This window comes from Carcharhinus amblyrhynchos, chromosome 7 (genome assembly GCF_965287045.1).
Source record: "Carcharhinus amblyrhynchos chromosome 7, sCarAmb.v2.hapA, whole genome shotgun sequence".
Classification (NCBI taxonomy): Eukaryota; Metazoa; Chordata; class Chondrichthyes; order Carcharhiniformes; family Carcharhinidae; genus Carcharhinus; species Carcharhinus amblyrhynchos.
The window spans coordinates 47,577,567-47,600,216 of NC_137330.1; the positions used below are offsets into that span (position 1 = coordinate 47,577,567).

The following is a 22,650-nucleotide window of genomic DNA, read 5'->3' on the forward strand; positions in this document are numbered from 1 at the left end:
CTGCAAATCCATTCAGCATCCCCTCAAAAAGATCTAAGAATCTAAAGATGAAAAATGATGTTCTGCCACTATTACAGATACCATAGGGGGAAGACCATAAGGTTACAAGGAGTACATGTGGTAAGAATTGGTTATAGCCTGATTTTGGGCACAGATTTGCATCATTGGAATACATGTGAGAGTGAGATGGAGGCTGGAATTTTACCGGCATGTCAGCCCCGACACCGGGGGTGGGCAAGGCTCGGAGAATGGCATCCTCCATTGGCTTCAGGCGGGATCATGCAAAGTTTTGGTGGACGTGCCGGTAAAATTCCACCCAGAGTGTCTAGATGTTAGGCATGAGGTCTGACTGTCAGGGGCTGGTGATGGGGGCATGATACATTAATGCAGTGTGAAAGTTTGGTCAGTCTGTTGTCATTGTGACTCCAGAGCCACAGCAATGTGGTTGATTCTCAACTGCCCTTGTGCAACTAGGGATGGGCAATAAATGCTGGCCAGCCAGCGACACCCAAATCCCACGAGTGAATAAAAGAAAATGCAGGCTGGAGGTACTGGACAATCCAACTGGGGCCAACAGGTTTCTGTAGAGCAATGCTTTGAATCCACAGTTTGCATCCCAAATGGTTCATTGCCATCCACATATTTTATTCTTATCTTGTGGGTAATTAGAACACAAAATTAACCCTCACAATACATGATCTTTGTCCCCTATATGTCTGGCTAATCACTGGAGAAAGGATCTTCAGCCATTTTGAAATGGTTGTGACGTTAACATTAGGAACAAAATTGTAAATAGAATGTGAAAGGTTGCAGCCCCCCTTCCATTACCTAAGGGACCATCTCGATTTCAGCACTGATCTTGGATCACCTAATATTGAAGGGGAACAGGCAGATCAGAGAACTTCCTTGTGGCACTGCTTCTGCACAGCCATCAACAGGTTCAACTAATGGTGGTCAAGGGTCTGGTTTGGCCTGAATGCCTGCTTCTCTTCCATAGATACATTGGCATCCAGGTGATCATTGGAGCAGGAGCTCTTGGTGCCGGTAAGCTGGAAGCCTTCCATGACTTGTGAGTATCCGAGCGAGTTGAGTTATCGTCAAGCACGGAAACGTGGCTTTTTTTCTTAACAGTTCACTAGCATGTGCCCCTTTCAGAAGGGGTAGTCATGACCTCTTTTATTTAATAGAAACGTCCAATGATTTCAATACATGATTTAGAAACAATATTAACAAGCAGTATGGTGGTTATATTATTGTATTCACTTGTGATCTAGGGAATGTTTGACAAATCTGGACACAATTTAACAATTCAAGTAATTGTATCTCGGATAACCTCAGCCCCGTTTGGGTACAAAGTTCTTACTTTGCTGATCCTCTCACTGTTCCTTTCTAAGTGGCTCTCATCTTCAATTCATGCTACTCATCATCTGGCAGATGATGGCAGACGCAGTAGGAGAACATCTGGATTGCTCTTTCATTGCACATTTCATGAAAAAAACCTGTTCTATTGGAATCAGCTCCAGGCTGGAACTGTAGTCAATAACCATGCAGACTACTTAAGTATGCAATCAGATTCAGCTTCTAGTTAATGAACTGAATTGGTATTTTGACATCAGCATTGCTGACCTGTTGCTTACATTAGAAACATCTGTTATAATCTGAACCATATCACAGTAACATTTCTGGAGTCAGGTATATCATCCACACAATATTTTTAGCACCTTGAAACTTGCCTGTGAAATGGCACATTTTGCACACAAAGGGAATTTTGTTTATATGACATATTTGTTTTCTATGAAAAAGAGAGTCTGCCAATTTTTAATAAACCTCGAGTCGAACAGAGTTGAGCAGAGCTATGGAACCGTAAGAAGGGATCAAATATGGTGAGTTCCTCAGCCACTAATTAATTATTGACTTGACCACCAGTTCCCTTATCTATAGAATCATAGAATCACTACAGTACAGAAGGAAGCCATTTGGCCCATCGAGTCTGCACCAATCACAACCCCACCCAAGCCCTATTCTCATAATTCTACGTTTACCCTTCTAATTCCCTGACACTAGGGTCAATTTAGCACGGCCAATCAACCTAACCTGCACATCTTTGGACTGTGGGAGGAAACCAGAGCACCCAGAGGAAACCCACGCTTACAGAAGGTGAAAACTCCACACAGACAGTCACCCGAGGCTAGAATTGAACCTGGGTGCCTGGTGCTGTGAGGCAGCAGTGCTGACTACTGTGCCACCGTGCTGTCCTGACGAATGATGAATTAGCTTTAAGACCATTAACGAGATATTTGGTCAAATAGAATCACTTCATAATTTCATCACAATACAGTCGCTTGGAATATTTCCCTGGCCTTGCTTCCTCATCTTTAATCTCCTGAGTGGTCCTAGGCATATTGTTTTCTGCTTACAGACTTCATCAATATTAAAAATTCAAGGCAATAATTGGAGGTAAATAAGAGATCGGAGTATTCAGCCTGAGCTTACCCTTTACTAGACCTCTTACTCTATTATTTTCATGAAACAGTCAATGGAAAAGAAAGAATGAGCAGTTATACAGCAGTTTGTACATGCTCAAGACACTTAAAAGCCAATGTCTTTCTTGAAACACAAGAAATATTGTTTTGAACATCAGTGAACCTGTTTTGCTGATCTTGGTTGTGGTTGAATGCTGGTCATATTAACTGGGAGAATTCTGTGCATTTTAAGAAAGTGCTGTGGAAAAATCACTGGCTCAGTTTTAACATCTCACCTCAACAAATGCACCATCAACATTGCCAGCCTAAATTGTGTACACAGGTTCTGCAGGGTGGTTTGAACCAACAGACAGACTTTTGACACTGAGACAAAAATGCTACTAACAAGTAATAGGAACACTTGACATTTAGCGCATCACTAACGTTAACTTTGAAACACATTTTTTTATGTGCCAGTAGAGTATAAAAACAAAAAGCTGAATATTGCAGCAGTAGCTCGCACCCTTGGTCAGTGTGGAGCCAACCTGCCCCATGCCAGCCCACCCTGCAGCCATAACGCACTGTGAACATGGGCTGAATGAGGGTCAAGTGGGACTTTCATCCTTCACTGAGGGAGTTGCCAGCCACTCTAACTGGCTGGAAGCTCCATCAGACCTGGTACTGCCAACAACATGCTATTGGGAACTGCCAGGACTGTGACAGCAAACAATAAGAGGGTCCCTGGAGACAGATAAATCCAGGATCTTGGTTGGGGAGGGTTTGGCCAGGTTAGAAGGGCAGGTAGGGAGAAAGTCGGAGTTCTATCTTAGGGTGCCCGCCTCTCCGCCATCCCCCACTGCCCCTCTCCCCCCTAAACCCACCGATCCACAAAGGACAGTTCCTGAAGATAGAAGCCTTCCCTTCCTGTGAAGACTGTATTTTAAAAATTGGGTTGCCCACTCTCATCCGGTCACCCATGTCAAGTGTTTAATGGCACAGGCAATGTGTTATCAGGGTCAACTGGCTTGGTACGGAGACTAATTGACTCTTGATTATCTATTCAAATGTAGTGGGCAGGCTGCTGAATTTGGTACCTGCTCACTCACTCCTGTATTATGGGGGCGAACTTGGGATGGGTGGCAAAGTGCACCCACCCTATTTTACATGTCCCCTTACCTAAAATCCGCCCTGCAGGGGAATGTAACAATTCAGCCCGAAGTTATGCTAAAAATTTTAGGACTTACAAGATGAACATAATCTTTCCTGTCTCAACTCTTCCATTCAGAGAATACCATTCCAAGTCTGCAGATACATACAATAACAAGTATAGCTCTGAAGTCTGTCAGTAAAGGTTTTTAATTATCATTGTCACATACACATTTTGCATTGTTCTACAATAAACATTATTTAACTTCAGTACAATTTGAACTGTGAGATACTGAGGTATTTTGAGCACATAAACTATCTGAGTCAAAGAAAAGATGAGGCCGTATGATGTCTAAGACTGGTTTTTTCGAAGAACCAGCGAGGTACAGAGTTTCATTAATCTCCAGGCCATAGTTGCTAATTATCTTCAAAACTCTTCCTGCAGACTTTGTGGGTTCTCTTCCTGTGATTAAGTATGTGCGGATAGGACATTCCATGCGTTCATTTTTGGCAAAGAACTTTCTCTGGATTTTTCCCAGTAATTGTATAAATCCTTTGATACGGTTCTGTTTGTGAAACAGGCAAATTGCAACTTCAGAAATAGTTGTTCTGTAATACTGTATACAATTAAAATTCCTTATTCTTTTATTTTAGTTAATTAGTGCCAATGATGAATTCAAAAAGAACAGCTAGCTCTTTCTTCTCACTGCCCAGTTCTGCTTAAATCAAAATCTAATGAGAGTGGGTAAAAAAGCTTTATTTAAATTTCTACCAGCTTCACAAGTCTATCCTCTTAAAAGTGCCAATTACTTCTACACAATCCCAAGAGAAAATGAAAGGCTTCATATCATATAATCCCCAAGTTCAGATAACATTTGAAAACAACATTTGCATTCTGACCACAAGGTTATAAAGAGCAATTTGCTGATTTTGTACTTGCATTGGGGAGCTTTTCCTGCCAGAATCACATAACTGAAATTCTAGCACAGCACCGTGCATGGTTTTCCACTGTCATTTTAAATAGCTGGAGAATCATGTGCACTGCACAGGCGAATTTCCAATATCTGTTCTCAGCGGGTGAGCCACCCCACCAGGAGTGCCTGGTTAGAAAATTACCCCCATCATGTCATCTGAGCCCTTGCAACTCCCACTTCTTCCGTGAGTATCCAGTATGCTTTAATTAGATACTCTTGGTTACTTAAAGCTGGAGTGCCCCATTGCCTCAAAAGTCAGTTTTACTTTTATTATTTACACATTGGATTGTAACTGAAGAAAAGACTAACATATACAGAAATGGTTTGATTGAAAATACAAAAGCAGTTAGCAAGCTCTTTGTCCTGCAGCAAGTACAGGGAACATAGATTTGCAGAAGACAAAAAAAAAGAAAAATTGTCTACTTAAATTCCTTAACCTTGCCTGAATTATGGGGTGAACTGTAGGGATTGAGTTGCTGTTTGTGTTCTAATTTTTTTTGTGTTCTGAATTAAAGTACCTGAGTGTGAACAAGAAAGGATGTGTATTTTGTACAACATCCATTGTACTCTTGTTTAGATTTTTTCTACCATTTAAAGATGGCTGCTCTGTCTTACTATAGCACATACCCTGACATACCACAATAGTCATGATGTGGATATGCCAGCGTTGGACTGGGGTAAACACAGTAAAAAGTCTGACAAATTGCTTGATAGAGCAGACGCAGCACGGTTTCGTTAAGGGGAAGTCGTGTCTGACAAATTTATTGGAGTTCTATGAGGATGTGTCTAGGGCAGTGGATAGAGGAGAGCCGGTGGATGTGGTCTTTCTCGATTTTCAGAAAGCGTTTGACAAGGTACCTCACAAGAGGTTATTGCAGAAGGTAAGGGGGCATGGAGTTGGGGGTAGGGTGTTAGCATGGATAGAGGATTGGTTGTCAAATAGGAGGCAGAGGGTGGGGGTTAATGGGTGCTTTTCGGATTGGCGGTTGGTGACTAGTGGAGTGCCCCAGGGATCGGTGCTGGGGCCTCAGCTATTTACCATTTATATAGATGACCTGGAGGAGGGAACCGAGTGTATGGTGTCGAAATTTGCTGATGACACCAAGGGTGTGGAGAGTCTGCAGAAGGATCTAGATAGGCTGGGCGAATGGGTCAGGAACTGGCAAATGGAATTTAATGTTGGCAAGTGTGAGGTGGTCCACTTTGGTAGGAATAATGGTAGGAAGGATTATTACTTACGTGGCGAAAAACTGCAGCAGGCAACGGTGCAGTGGGACCTCAGGGTCCTTGTGCATGAGTCGCAAAAACCCAGCCTGCAGGTGCAGCAGGTGGTCAGGAAGGCTAATGGGATGCTGGCCTTCATAGCGAAGGGGATTGAATATAAAAGTAGGGAGGTCTTGCTGCAGCTGTATAGGGCATTGGTGAGGCCGCAGCTGGAGTAGTGTGTGCAGTTTTGGTTGCCGCACTTACGCAAAGATATTTTGGCCTTGGAGGGAGTGCAGAGGAGGTTTACTAGGCTGATACCGGAGTTGAGGGGGTTGAGCTATGAGGAGAGGCTGAATAAACTAGGCTTGTACTCGTTAGAGTTTAGAAGAATGAGGGGAGATCTCATTGAGACATATAAGATGATGAATGGGATGGATAGGATAGAGGTGGAGAGACTCTTCCCGCTCAGAAAGGACAGTAGGACTAGGGGGCACAGCCTCAAGATAAAGGGGGGGCGGTTTAGAATGGAGTTGAAGAGGAACTTCTTCACTCAAAGGGTGGTGAATCTCTGGAATTCTCTGCCCATTGAAGTGGTGGAGGCTGCCTCGCTAAATATTTTTAAGACATGGGTTGATGGGTTTTTGATAAGCGAGGGGATTAAGGGTTATGGGGAGAGGGCGGGAATGTGGAACTGAGCCACGACAGATCAGCCATGATCTTACTGAATGGCGGGGCAGGCTCGAAGGGCTAGATGGCCTACTCCTGCTCCTATTTTTTATGTTCTTATGTAACACCAGGTTTAAGTCCAACCGATTTATTTGATAGTAAACTCACTAGCTTTTGAGGTTATCCCCTTTATCAGGTTTCACCTCGAAAGCTAGTGAGTTTACTATCAAATAAATCGGTTGGACTTAAACCTGGTGTGGTCAGACTTTTTACTGTGTATACCACAATAGCCCAGAGTTACAGGAGAACATTTGCTTACAGAACAAGCAAACAAAGAACATTGTGTAGTACACTGTGGTCAAGTATTGCTCCTGAATAAGCTTGTGCTTATGGGCCACCTTTTTGTTGCTCTCTCATTGTTGTATTCTAATGTACAAAGACAATGAAAGAGCCTTTTAAAGACTGATGGTTCTCTCCATCAAAAAAGATGCTCAATTACACATATTGATGACATCTGGACATATGCAAAGTGCTTCACAGTTAATTAATCACTTTTGAGGTACTGTGGTAGGCTAAACACAGTAGCCAACCTGAGTATGACATATTTTCGTAACACTGAACAAAGGGATACTTCCTTGTTTAAAAAAAAGTCCAATGCAAACTATAAGAAATCTACAAAAAGACAAATATGTAAAGTATCAATTAAAACTAATTTGTTTGTCCCTGAACACAGCTCTTATTATTTTCCTTTTTGTAAATCAGTGGGACTGATCTCCAACCTCGTGCATCCCAGTCATTTGACCAATATACTCCTGTTGATAACCAAGCCACTGGCTCCTTTCAAATGGCCAATAGGGGGCCTGTGCAACATAAACACATGTGCATTGTCTAATTATTTGTTTAGCTCAAAAAGACCATAAGCATGTGTGTGATTGGTGAGCACTGTAGGGGGCTGGGGTGCATCTTTAGAACTTTAAAGTTTTGTGAGTTTCCATTTATAGTTTTGCTATTTAGTTACAGTGCCCCTTTAAGGGATTATCCCTTTGTTAGCTCAGTTAATCTTTTGTTAATTTGTTCCCATTTTGTTGATTGATTTGCTCAAAAGTATATAAACAAGCATTTGTTCGATTACAGACATATTTCTTTACAGAATGCTGCAGCAAAGCAGCAGCATAATGTGTCCAACATTATGCATTGCTCAGTTCACCCAAGCACAGGCTGCAATGTCTAACACTTCGGTATGGGCTATGGGCTCTTATTAATCATTTCAGGTTTCAGACTAGAAAGTGGTATCATTCACTGGATGTCCAGATTGAGTATGAGCATGTGTAAAGAATCTTTCACATTAATTGCAGATGTGTTGGAAGTTGTCACGATGTCTTCATCCTTAGAAACTCTACCACCTCTTCAAAGAGCAGAGTTAACAGATGGCTTCAGGGTGATCACGTGTACTACCTGCTCCAATGGATAAATGTGCAAGAACAGTAGCAGTGGACCATTACAATGGGGTAAATCCACTATCAGTTTGATCATGGAGCTTTAAAAGGCTCTTTCATTGTCTCTGTACATTCAGAATACCCCTCTTGCTTTTTGGAGTATCTGGTGGCCAGTGGCCAATTAAACTAATCAATAGGCCAGTTAAAGACCTGCTGCTCTGTTAACATTGACTAACACTGGGATACAGTCTAGCCCCAGCATACTAAATCAAAAAAAGACTTACTTGGTCTTCAGAGAGCCATACTCTGCTTCTTCCTGCAACCTTATCAGTGGTGCTGCTGAACTACCAGCCCTCTGATTGGACAGGCAGTTCTGAGAGGTGGGACGGACATCCTCAAGCGGATGACAGTTATGCCAGCAGCCTTTTAATTGGCTGCCTGTCCACATGGGGGTGCAAGTCACTTTTGATCCTGCAGAGGGGTAACCCTACAGTTGAGAAAATTCTGGTCTATATCTACAATGCTCATGTTTTGTTCAGAGGATTAATAGAAATCAGAACTTGAACTCAGGAAACAAAATGACCAATATTGGTTAGGATTCCCAATGTTTCTGTGGATTATTCAGTAGCAGGGTTCAAATATGATACCTTCTTGATTTGTAAGACCTGATACCACACAGCAAGATGAACAATGCAGGGAGAGCTGATGTTTGTGGATGAGCCTCTGGGTGCAGGCTTAACAAAATAAAGTTTGATAGCACATGATTTCTAGAGGACTAAAATGATGGATCACATGATTGGAGTCTCAATCTTTAATATCTGAGCAGATATCTAGCTGGAAAGGACACACAAGCTGTCTTCAGGAGAGAGGACAGAATAGGAACATGGATTCTATTTACATTGGTGCTGAATTTTTGAGCCCTGTTCCTCATCATTTCCCTTTAACTTCATATTCCCAGGTAGGAGAACATCAAGATCAGATTCCCTATTGGTTGTTTGCTTCTTGCAATGCTTCCATTTCTCTTTGAGCAGCAGCAAATTTTAGGCTTCTATCTCTCCTCCAGTTCCTCTAATATCCCTTGCCCTGCAGTTAACACTGCTGTCTCAAAGCACCAGGAACCTGGGTTCCATTCCCGGCTTTGGTTACTGTCAGTGCAGAGTCAACACGTTCTTCCCGTGTCTGTGTGTGTTTCCTCTGGGTGCTCCAGTTTCCTCCCAAAAGATGTGCTGGTTAGCTGCACTGGCCATGCTAAATTCTCCCTCAATGTACCCGAACAGGTGACAGAGTGTGGCAACTAAGGGATTTTCACAGTAACTTGATTGCAATGTTAATGTAAGCCTACTTGTGACACATATATAAACTTATGTGCTTGGACCTAATGGTCAAAGCAATGCCAAAGGAAACTGCTCTATTTATTTTGTAGTTTCTTAAATAGTGGTGTATACTTGGAGAAGTGCGGAAGTGTGTCTTAACCCAGTATTCAAAAATGCACCCTGTTACATATTGTGACAAGACTTCACTGGAGATAATTGCAGTTGTTGAGGCTAAAGTAAGTTAGTTCAGCACAGATGATAGATTGAGCTGTATGACTACTGGCAACGTGGCATAATGATCTGATGAAAGGTCATCCACCTGAAACATTGGTTTGAATTTTCAGCATCGAGGCAGGTAGTGGGAGTTGGGAAATTTCAGAAGGGGCTGTGAATGGCAGCTGTTTTAAACCCTGGCCTGGCTCCATGACATTGCAATGGGTCCACATCTATCTACAGAGGACAGAGCACTGAATGTTTTTATTGTCTTGGGTTTAGAAACTGAAGGGACCATCTGAGCAAAGTCTATAAAATCATAGAAACCCTACAGTGCAGAAAGAGGCTATTTGGCCCATTGAGCCTGCACTGACAACAATCTCACCCAGCCTCCTATCACTGTAACACCACAGCTGGAATTTTAACACCACACCCACCATGGGAATTGGAACAGGCAAGCGGTGAACAATGGGAAGATCCGTTGACTTTGGGTCTGATTTTATGGCTTCATGACAAGTGAGGCCATAAAATCTCACCCCACGTGTTTACCCTACTAATTCTCCCTGATGCTAAGAGGCAATTGAGCATGGCCAATCAACCTAACCTGCACATCTCTGGACAGTGGAAGGAAATTGGAGCACCTTGAGGAAACCTACAAAGACAAAGGGAGAATGTGCAAACTCTACACAGATAGTCAGCCAAGGCTGGGATTGAACCTGGGTCCCTAGTGCTGTGAGGCAGCAGTGCTAACCACTGTGCCACCGTAGATGTAGAGAAACGATTCCCAGTATATTGGGAGATTGGCACACGCTTCTTTGCATCTTGAGCATTCTGCTGCCAGTCTCTCCAGCTGGTTTAGGCTCTGCCCCCAACTTCTTTGAATCACCCGATGGTCTCCGTATTGCACAGAGTGCCGTTATTTACAAAACTCAGCTCTGGTCACTTTGAATTTTTGGGGGGGAAAGTCGTCATCCCCCGTCTCACCCCCTCAATATGTTTTAACGTCAAGTGCCTCTGTGTGGTGCAGAACAATTTGGACAGCACTGGCCTGATTTCTGCACTTAACTGTTCATGTGTGGTCCAATTTACGCCTTCGAAATGGTGAACGCTGTTAGGCTCACCATTATTCCTGATGCGTAAAGCAGACCCAACTATCGTAGTTCATCAGGTAAGATTGCAAATGAAACGTAACCAGAATTTGATGACAAGTATGCAATCAGTGATCACAGTCAAATTTTAACCAGTTTTTAATGTACAGATGAAAAGATTTTTAAAGATGTTACCAGGATTGAGCTGGCGCAAAGTGACATTCTGTTAAAGCAGTTTGTTACGTGGGCTTTTCACCTGGAGAATATATTATCAGTAGCTGCACATAGTGAAAAGAGTAGTTAGGATCCATCAGTGCTGTCTCTTTAATTACTTTGGATATGCACAGCTTTTCTTGTTATTCAGCACTGCAACTATTAATTTGAGGATTTCTTTGCTCCCACCGCCACCCCCACCGTATTTTGATAATGTATGATAGCACTCTTTAGTAACAACTAATTGTAGTTTTTGAGATAGATGCAATGTTAAACATAATATGAGGTTGGACTTTTTTTAGGATTGCATTTTTCATTGAGCCAGTGTGGATGAGCACTTCATCAACCTCCAGGCCTCATTTACAAATTTCCCACAAAACTCTTGCGCCAGTGCTTGTGCCACTTCTGACCATGATTAAGTACACTGGCAATCATTGCAATCGTTGAGAATTCCAACTTTCCCCACTCCAAAACTGCTGTTAGATAGCCCATAAAATGTTCCAACTTGTTCCATCAAATGTAATTGGGTTTTTAAAGGTAAAGTGATCGATAAAATTTCATGAATAACAGATCTAGCACTGAAATGAAAATGTTATAATTTTCGCTGCTCTTAATTTTTAATAGTAGTTTTTTTAATGTTTCAATAATAGTTTTCGTTAGTAAAAGCTTTCTCAGAATATTTTAGTTTCGGTCTTGACCCCCGTGTGTATGCCCAATCTTTAATTTACTACATGTAAGAGATAAATGTTTTGCTTTAGTGCTTTTTGCTTCCTGTGTCTTTGAAAATTCTTTAATGTGATTGGCTACTTGGACATCACTGCTGCCGCCATACGGGGAATGATCAGTGATGAATCTGTAATTACTGCACAATGATAGTGATGAAATTCTCACCAGATCTCTCAGCAAAACTAACTTCAAGGTCAGTGATGAGCACACTTGCTCCTCATTTGACCACAGGCACCTGGATAATGGCTGGTGCAGACACGACGGGCCAAATGGCCTCCTTCTGCACTGTAACAAATCTGTGATTCTGAATGTCTGTAACAATGTTGGTACAAAATGTATGTAAAATTACATTCACAGGCTGAAAATGTACGTTAAAAATAGTCAGCTTGGGGTTTCCAAAAGGTTTACCTATCTGGAAAGGTTTTTTTTAAAGAGATAATGGAAAGAGTGGACAAGGATCAGGCAACAAATATTATATACTTTACCAGGAAAGTAGAGGTAGTTTCAGATGAGCTATATTTGTCTTGCTGAGTATTAGAAATGAGGTACAGATTTTAATTGAATTTAATCTTGTGGTTCCGTGTAATAACAATAAACCCCAGGGACATTTAGTCAGTTCAAACTGTGCTTTGATTGTGCTTAGGGGGCTTTACAGCGTGGAAAGTAATCACGAGTTTGGGGAAATAATGAGCTGTTGCTTAGCAACTGAGGGCACCTTGACAGTAGAAAGGCTTTTGAGTGTTGTTTTAGCTGAACTTGTGAAGCAAGAGAGTGAACAGTTCTCAGCTCTTTGAGAAGCAGGAAAGCCCTATAATGGAGTAAAGTGCAAGAAAACAAACTCCAAAGGAACTAAAGGACAGTTAGTTCTAGAAGCCAGGGAATGGAAAGGAAGTTCCAGGAATATTGAACTAAAAAGGAACAAAGGAACAGGATACTGTTCATGGAAGTTAATGTCAGACATAGGAAGAGAGGTGCAGTTGAGGCTGGCCACAGACAAACCACAGGTCTGAAGCAGTCTGTATCCTTATTTCTAATTTCTGAAGCAACTATATTCTGTGGGGACAAAGTACTGGAGTTTGTGTAGAATTTTGGTGGTTGACTTTTTAGGAGTGGAGTTTGAAAATACTTAAGTGAGAATCATCTGGGGCAGACTGTGAAAAGAAATCCATGGAAGATCGGTTGAATGGTAGCAGCCATTTTGTTCCAGAGTGGGGTGTTATCTGTGAAAATTGTATATACCTGTGAGCCTAAGGATTATTGTATTAAAAATAACTTTTCATGTTTAATAAATGCTTTTTTCTTATTGTCAAAACTAATTAATGGTCCAATGATTCTGTTCCTTGTGTTTACACAAAACAGTCAAACGTTATGGATCTGAGCCAGGGTTCCATTTTATGATCTTCCTGTGCAGTTATAACATCAACTGTGATCATAACAACTTGGAGTTTCAAAAGATCTTTGATTAGGTATCACACAATAGGTTCATAAAAACTATTAGGGCACGTGGAGTCAGGTGATCAATAGCTGAACTAATAGCAAATTGGGTAAAAATTAGAAAGCAGGCAGTAGGGCTAAAGAATAGTTATTCATATTGGAAAAAGATTAAAAAAAGACAGTGCCTGGGATTGCTGTTATTCATAATTTGCATTAAGGATTTAGACTTTGGAACAAGTAGCTCAATATCATTTGATGCGAATGATAGCAAACACGGTGAAGTGGGTATACGCAGCACTGAAGAAGAATGCATACTACAAGAAGACATTGGCCAGAATTTTACGTTACTTGGGCAGGTGCGCGCCTGATCTGGAAGTGCATGAAATCGTGCGAGAAGACATCGAGTGCATGTCCCTATGTCATTATGCAATATTTCAATGGACGGACACGTGTAAGAGTCAGAAGAGTGCCTGCCAACAATTAAGCAGGCAATTTAGCCCATTGAGGGTTAATAGAATGCAATTTTACATGGTCGTCTGCTTTTATGGTTGGTAGGTGGGTGGATTGGCCAGGTGGTGTTTACACTTCAGCTTCAGGCTGAAATAAAATTTAATGCATTGTCTGGGGACTGAGGCCTTTCTTTAAATGTTCTGCCGAGCCACTGTGTGATTTTCTGTTGCTATTTACTTTTTACAGTTCTGCAGATCCCTGAGACAGCTCCCTTGTGGCTGTCCCCCCTGAAGGAGCACAAACATGCACCCTCTTTCTACCCTCCACGGTGGTGCTGAGCTTTTCAAGTGTATGGCTATTAATTGGCTAACCAAAGTTAAATTGCATCCTGGGCCAATTGAGGCCGGGAACACGTTTTGCACCTGCTTCCCAGCCTACCAAGTGGTTCACTCGGCAGGTGAAAAATTCAGGTCATTAAAAACTTGCAGAGTGAGTAGTTAAATAGATTCAACAGATCTTCTATTTCCTCTCTAGGTACCATCCTTGATTCGAAGGTTACTGAACCACGCTTATACCCTGATCTTTCTACAGAAAGGATGGTGAGGCAGGACCTGAGTTTACCTTAAGGGATCAGAACCTACACTGCTGGCATTATTCTGAACCGCTCATTAGCTGTTTAGGCAACTTAGCGAACTGCCACCACCCACTTTTAAAAGATAAACACAACAGATGATACATTTTGGTAAGGAAAACAGAAACGTCACATACATCGCAGGAAATAAGAAAAAGAATGCAATAGAGAGCAAAGAAATCCAGATGAACAAATCATTAAAAACAGCATCACAGGTCAACAAAGTAATTACAAATGCTAACAGAGTACGATAGAAAGTGCAAGAAGATTTTGCCCTTAGAGATTACTGTTATCAGAAAAAATTGAATGTATTGAAGCAATTTTCTCTACGAAAGAGAAGACATAGAAATGATCTCATAATAGTCATTAATATTAGGGCTGGGATTCTCCCAAAAAAATTTGAAGTGCTGAATTTGAGTAAAAACTGGAGTAACTCCTGCTGGTTTTATTAGCAGGATTTTCAAAATGAATCTCCCACACACTCTGCACTGCAGGGAGATTCACGCTAAAAATCCAGGGGCAGGGCCTATTCCCACTGGAGAAGCCAGCAGCATAGCGCTGAGCAGGCCACTGCGCTTGTGCCAATCTGTCAGAGTGGAAATCGATACATGCACTGTAGTCCTGCACTGCTGACCTCCCGATCACTGGCCAGCTCCATCACCTGCCTCTATCTTCCCAAGCGTCCCATTTCCTCCAATTGTCCAGATCTCCCCGACCCCAACCCCCACCCCCAGCAGTCCTGAGACTCCCCCCGCCAGCACTGCCAGGCTGACAATGCTCAAGAAGCACCCCACCCCTTATCCCCAGCCTCTAGCGGGTCAGACTGCTAACTCCCCATTAGTGGGGAGCTGTTGAAAACCCCACTCGAATGAAACGGGGAAACACTAGTGGACCCAGAGACTTCAGTCCTGGGCCCGCTAATAAGATTTAAATGAAGATTTTAATACTCGAATCAGCTCCGCATCAATTTCCGGCATGCAGACAGCAGAAATCCGGATCCCACAGATGCGAAGAGGCCATGGCGACCAGCGGGAATCCTGCTAAATGGCCTCCCCTGCTATCTCCCAGCCCATTGCACTGCTTGGACAGCGCAATGGGCTGGGAGAATCGCCCCCTAGGACTGAGTTTAACAAGGTACAGCCGGAAAGAATGTTTTCATAATTATATTTCTTAGACATGCATGCCAAGATTTTACTGCGTCACCACCACCCCTCCCCAACGCCCCTCCTTTCGAGGCTTGTAAGATCTCGCCTAAGGTGGGATCTGCAATTCCGGGGGTGGGCGTACAGGTAAAATTCTGGCCACAGTATCCAATGTGCATGAATGTGGTGAAATGACATGCACATGAAATTGAGAAACATTTGAACACACTGCATACAGCGAAGACTAGATCGCAACAACATTCCAGCTACAGTGTCAAGTCAAGCTGCTTCGTCTAAACTACAAATACCCAACAATGTGAAAAGTTGCCCAGGTATGCTCTGCTCCAAAACGCAGAACTAATTCAATCAATTATCAGCAAAGTGATAGAATATCACTTTGTACAGTTCTGGTCACCCTATTATAGAAAGGATATTATTAAACCAGAAAAGAGAGCAGAAGAGACTTACTAGGATACTACTGGGACTTGATGGTTTCAGTTATAAGGAGTGACTGGGACTTTTTCTCTGGAGCATAAGAGGCTGAGGAGTGATCTTAAAGAAGTCTATAAAATAATGAGGGGCACAGATCAGCTAGATAGTCAAATCTTTTCCCAAAGGTACAGGAGTCTAAAATTAGAGGGCATAGGTTTAAGGTGAGCGGGAGAGATACAAAAGGTCCAGAGGGGCAATTTTTTCACACAGAGGATGGTTAATATCTGGAATAAGCTGCCAGAGGTAGTAGAAGCGGTGAGTACAATTTTGTCTTTTGAAAAGCGTTTAGACAGTTGCATGGGTAGCATGTGTATAGAGGGATATGGGCCAAATGTGAGCAATTGGACTAGCTTAAGGGTTTTAAAAAAAAGGTGGCATGGATAAGTTGGGCCAAAGGGCCTGTTTCCATGCTGTAAACCTCTTAAGACTCTATATAAAGGCAAAATATGTGGATGCTGGAATCTGAAACAAAAACAGAAAGTGCTGGACAAACTCAACAGGTCTGATAGCATCTGTTCTGACAAACTAGAGTCAACGTTTCAAATCTCCAGCAAGTGATAGAAGATATTGTTGGTGGTGCTATCATGAGGCACTTACTCATCAATAACCCACTCACTGATGCTCAGTTTGGGTTCTGTCAGAGCCACTTAGTTGCAGACATCATTACATCCTTGAAGAGCTGTAATGGTGTTTACAGTTGAATTTCAAAAGTGAAGTGAAAGCGACTGCTCTTTACAGCAAGGCAGCGTTTGACTGAGGATAGCATCAGGGAACCCGAGTAAAATGAAAGCACTAAGGGTCATTGATTTAGTGTTAGAAGTAATTTATACCAGCTCTAGCATGTCTCATCAGGACTTCCTCAGAGCAGTGTTGGAGACCCAATCATTTTCACATGTTTCATCATTGACCTTCCCTATAGCATAAGGAAGGGTATTACCTGATCCCTGCACAAGTTCAACATTCTGAGGATCACAATCAAACAAAAGCTTAACTGGATAAGCCAACTAAATACTGTCGCTTCAAGTTCAAGTTGCAGGCTTGGAATTCTGCAGTGAGTAACTCACCTTCTTACTCTCCAAAGTCTTTAGGTACAATACAGGAGTGTAATGGAATACTCTCAATTTGTCTTGATGAGAGCAGCTCTAAAAAACACTCAGCACTATCTAAAACAAAGCAGCCTGCTTGAATTGCATTCCATCCATCACCAACATCAATCCGTCCACTACTGCCCCACCGTGGTCACAGTGTGTACCATCTACAAAATGCATTGCAGCAACTCACCAAGATTCCTTTCATAGCATCTTCCAAACCCTCACCTTCTGCAACTTTGAAAGATAAGGGCAACAGACACATTAGAACACCACCACTTGCAAGTTCCTCCCCAAGTGACACACCATCTTGACTTGGAATGATATCATTATTCCTTCACTGTTGCTGGGTTAAAATCCTGGAACTTTTCCAAACAGTACTGTAGATATAGCTGCAAACTATGAATTGCAGTGGTTCAAAAGGGACTTATTATCACTTTCTCAAGGGCAGATGGAGATGAGCAAAAAGGATTGTCTTGCCAGAGATAACCATATCCCATGAAAAATAAAAAATATAATTTTTATGCCTAAAGATGCAAAGAATGGTGTGTGTTTCAGTTTTCCTCAGGTTCTCATTGTTAATGTTGTTATATTGATTTCTACAATCCAGCAAAATGCTAATAAGAATGGTAGGAAATTTAAAGGCTCAGTGGCACAGTGGTTAGCACTGCTGCCTCAGAGTGCCAGGAACCAGGTTCGATTCCTGGCTTGGGTCACTGTCTGTGTGGAGGCTGCACATTCTCCCCGTGTCTACGTGGGTTTCCTCCGGGTGCACTGGTTTCTTCCAACAGTCCAAAAGACATGCTGGTTCGGTGCATTGGCCATGCTAATTTCTCCCTCAGTGTATCTGAACAGGTGCCAGAGTGTGGTAATGTGGGGATTTTCAAAGTAACTTCAATGCCGTGTTAATGTAAACCCACTTGTGACACTAACACATAAACTTAAACTGAGAAAAGATGGCTAAAGGAAACAAGGTAAAGCAGGAAAGAGGACATACAAAAAAGTAGAGAAAGAAAGCGCTACAGGGAGGCTGGAGGGGTCAGGATAGGAAGGAAGGACCAGTCAATGGAACTGATTATCGGGCAATACAGATAATGGGCAATCAATCTGATCAATCAAGCAGGATACACCCACATCCTGTCAATGAAAAAAAAATTCACTACGGTGGCCCAGTTTATATAATTAACAGCTAATCTGATAGATCCAATGGTATGGCAAACAATTGCTTGACATAAACAACTTCAAATCTGACATCTGATGACGGATTGATGTCTGAGATGAATTTCTCTCCAGTTAAAGCTGCAGCTATGTTTTTGCTGACAGATCTAAGAACCTAGGAGATTATTTTTGGATTTACGATGATACATCTATCTACTGACTAACATTGAAATTTGTGGAAATGCACTTGAACTAATTTAGCGTTGACATGTTATATAAACAGTAATTTCTGCTTATGCATTAAACCATAATCAGCAATAAAAATTTGTATTATTAAGATAAGTTTAATCTTGCACTAAAAGTTTATGGCTATTCAAATTTATATGATGAAATAACAGAATAAAACAGTGGAGACTGAGGCCATTCTGCCCATTTCATTAGTGTCAAAATTTTATATGCAGCCATTATCAAAATTAAGAACGTCTAGTCTATTTCTCCGAGTCTGAAGATACCTTTTATTTTCTGTTTATATCGTTGTTAGGTGCTATATACCAAAACTCTAAATTAAATGCATGTGTACAGTAACGTTGCACAGGGTAATGTCCTATGCCAACCATCTTCAGCTGCTTCAGCAATGACTTCCCTTCCATCAACTGGACAAGCCATTTAAAAACAGTGGCTACCAGAGTAGGTCAGAGGCTAGGAATCCTGCACTGAGTAACTTACCCCCTTACTCCCCAAAGCCTGTCCACAATCTACAAGGTACTAGTCAAGAGAGAGATGTAATACTCTCCCCTTGTTTGGGTGACTGCAGCTCCAACAACACCCAAGAAGCTCAAAACCATCCAGGATAAAACAACCTGTTTAATTGCGATCCCTTCCACAAACATTCACTTCCCCCCAACTGATGTATAGTAACAGCGGTGTGTATGATTTATGAGATGCACTGCAGGAACTCACCAAGACTCTTAGGCAGCACTTTCCAAATCTATGACCATGACCATCTAGAAGAACAAGAGCAGCAGATACGTGGGTAAAACAACACCTGGACGTGCCTCCCCAAGCCATTCATCATCCTGACTGCCATTCCTTCACTGTCGCCAGGTCAAAATCCTAGAACTCCCTCCCTAACAGCACTGGGGGTGTTCTACACCTCAGGGGCTGCAGTGGTTCAAGGAAGCAGCTTACCACCATCTTCTCGAGAATTATTAGGGATAGACAATGAATGTCTGAACAAGTGACACTCATATCCCATGAATGAATAAAACAAATTAATTCACTATAGTAGCCCAGTACATACAATTCACAGCGACTCTGATAGATCCAATGGAAAGATATGACAAATACCTTGCTTGACATAAACAACTTCAAACCAGAATAGATTTTAGTTCTGACCCCTTCCATTATTCTATAATGTGACTATTGAAGTCTTTTAAAACAAAATGAAAATTGGTGCAAAAGGCAGGGGCATCTTTCTGTGGGGGCTGTCCCTGTTGCCAGCAGGTACCTATTGGACACAGGGTACCCAAGACAGCGGGACCCCCTCCCAAGAGCTTTAATTTTACCTAGCAACTCATCCACATGGCATGGCTCACACCCGTCACTGGAGGAATGCCAGGGGAGTGGGATGAGACCCTTAGGATGACCTCAATTGACCTTTGCTTCAGCAGCAAATGGTTCTGGTATTTCTGTCCCATCGCCTTCACGTTTAAATGTTGGGCGCTTGGCACCAGAAAACATACCTGTTAGCAGGTAGCAGTCTAGCAGCAACAGAGCTCTCAGACACTTCTATCTCTCATATGCTCAATAACAGCAATAATGGCAAGGATTTTCTATGGTGTAGACAGGAAAGCTATTCTCAACCTTTTCCACCCTAGACTAAATTAACAGAGAATTGGAAAGGTGACAAGTTCTCTACCCAAGCCTTCCTGTCACATTACATGGCACCCTCTGCATCCCAGCCCACTCTCAGGGGGGGCATTCATTTCTGCCCAATGTGTCAGCCTCTGACAGCCTTCAGTGATTGGTGGATGGTCAACTTATGTAAATACATCCCAGGAGTTCCCCACCAATGTTTTCTATAGGTGTCACCTCCATGTAGTCATGTAGTAGTCAAAAGATAGTGTGCAGACCATACAGAAGTTGATCCCTCAGTTTTACTGTACATTCTGCATTCAAATGATCAGGTTTCACATAATAAAAAAACAAAATTTGAGGGTCTTGTCACCCACTCAGTTTTTTCACTTGGAACAAGCATAATCTTTGCAAACTACCTTCTTTCACATTTCCTAAACAATTGGAGATGTTTCTCAGTTTGAATATCTGCAACATACGAGACCAACCAACACAGTATACATTCTCAGACAGAATATTTTCTTGTCCATTAATGTTGTTGATATTTGGCAATCTCCATTTGTTAAAGAGTTGGAAGACTTCAGATATTTCCCTTAGGAAAACAAATGAATCACAATTCACATTCAGAGTAATCTTATTTCATTAACTGATTACAGTCACAACCGGTTAGCTAAACATTCCCAATTCTGGCCTCTTGACCATCCTGAGTTTACATTGCTCCACTGCTGTGTCTTCATGTTTCCAAGACCCTACCTAAGCTCTGGAATTCTCTCCCTAAACCTTTCTGCCTCTGTATTTAAATAAAACTTATCCCTTAAAGTTGTCTGCCTTTAACATCTCTGCATGTGGTCTAGTGACAAATTCAATCAATAATACTCTTGTGAAGCTCACTACAGCCCATTTCTGCATTAAAGTCACTGTATGAGTACAAAGCTGGAGTATCTGGCTAATAATCCACATCTAAGTGCATGAGAAATCTGTAAACACTTTATTTAAATAAAATCTCACCAGTGGAGCATTAATGGCACCATCAGATCAAAGCTGATGAAACTTCAACTCCTTCTTCTGTCATTGAATTGCACTTCCCAAAATGATTTTGTAACATTACTACATAGAGCTCCAACACACATATATATATGTTTTAAATTAGTTGCTTGTAATGTCTCTTGACATTTAGAAATGTATAGCACATTTGATGATTCTCTGTGGAATAAATAGAAAAGATCGAAACTGGCAAACTACTAAATTATAGGGTACTATTATTTTTTCCATTCCACAACATTTCTACGTGTTTGTGAAAATGCCAGTACTGAATCAGGATTTCAGAAGTTTGTATCCAATCAATTGCTTTAACTAACCACAATGCTGAATTCTGAAGACCCAAAAGGGGTAATATTAGAATTCAACACAAGTTCTGGCTAATATCTATCACTCTTATCACATGTTACTTGGCCATCTATCTCATTGCTGTTTGTGGGATCTTGCTGTGAGCAAAATGGCTGTCATACTTGCTGCATTACAAGAGTGAACACTTCAAAATTACATAAGTTGTTGTCAAGCACTTTTGGGATATTAAAATCTCAGAAGATGCTATTTAAATGCAAGTTTGTTTCTGATAAGCTCAGGCAATGTCGGACAAGAGACAAACAAACAGCTTCTCAGAAGCAGATGGTTGATCCATTTGCTGGTTGGTACAGATCTGCCAGGCCTTTGCACAGAGGGACATCCTATCTAGCCATGTATTTAGAATCATACATACACACAATGCAGAAGGAGGCCACCTGGCCCACCCAGTTCACATCGACCAAATCCCATCCAAACTCTATCCCGATAAACCCATATGTTTACCCTAGCTTGTCTCCCTGACACCAAGAGGCAATTAATTTATCATGGCCAATCCACCTAACCAGTATATCTTTGATGAGTGGTAAGAAACCGGAACACCCAGAGGAAATCCACGCAGACATGGGGAGAATGTGCAAACTCTACACAGACAGCGACCCAAGGAAATGTGTGGACGTTTTCTCAAGGAAGGTCTTTTAGATAATATATAGTGATATAAGACTGAGAAAAAGGAGTTGAGTATCTTCCCTGACAGCCTGGTTTTCAGTTCAGACTCTGACAAACGTCTGTCGGTTGTGAATGACACAGTAATCCACATGATAGGGCACAGCACCTTAGCTGTTCATAGAGGCAGGGAGGGATAGTGTCAAGAAAGTTTCATTTGGAAGGATTGTGTGAAGATTCAGAAGAGTTATAGGTAGATGTCAGAGAACTTCTGAAGGAAGTATCTCAAGCCAAAGAAATGTGGAACTTCAGGAATGTTTTATCAGCAAGGGTGAGACTGCTATAATTTATCAGACTGTAGTATGATGATTCCAGTCTTTGAGAAGAGAGCGAGAGATAGTAAATAAAACATAATCCAAAGTTTGGCCTGATGTATACACAAAATTAACTTCAATAGGCTAAAAAGATAGTTGAAAAGAGAAAGAAAACAATTTATAACAACTGATGGAGGTAATTGTCACATGGCTGGATTTTATGTTTCTTTGCTGGCAGACTTGAAGGCAGCAGCATGTTAAATTCAGTGAATGAATTCAGTTCATTAGCTATTTCCCCAATCCCATTTTGTCTGGAATTATACAGGAAGCAGAGAAGATGCCCCCCACCCCCTCCTACCCTGAGGCCATTAACAACCTAAAACGGCCAGTTAATGGTCACTTAAGGGCCTCATCCCTCCACCACTGCTATTTAACCTGTGGTCATAGGAGGCCCACGCCATGCATGTAGTGTTAACTATGCAGACTGGAGTCATACAAAAGGACAGGAGGGGAATGTTGGGATCTCCTCTAAAGACCTCTCTGGGCTCATCAGGGCAATTCCCACACTAGTCATCCCCACCTTTAACCTTCCCCCCAAACTCTTGAATTGCGGGTAACGCGGGCTACTATGGGCACC

At 41.9% G+C, this 22,650-nt stretch overlaps 1 protein-coding gene across 1 annotated transcript in view; it reads right to left on the minus strand.

The window, feature by feature from the left end:
* Window positions 1-3,865: 3,865 nt before the first annotated feature.
* The window catches only part of LOC145345587 (cytosolic 5'-nucleotidase 1A-like), an 82,473-nt gene continuing 63,688 nt past the window's right edge, over window positions 3,866-22,650 (minus strand). Inside the window, exon 6 of the mRNA XM_080193423.1 lies at window positions 3,866-4,174. Coding sequence (XP_080049549.1) covers window positions 3,866-4,174 — 309 coding nt within the window. The remainder of the gene's footprint in view (window positions 4,175-22,650) is intronic.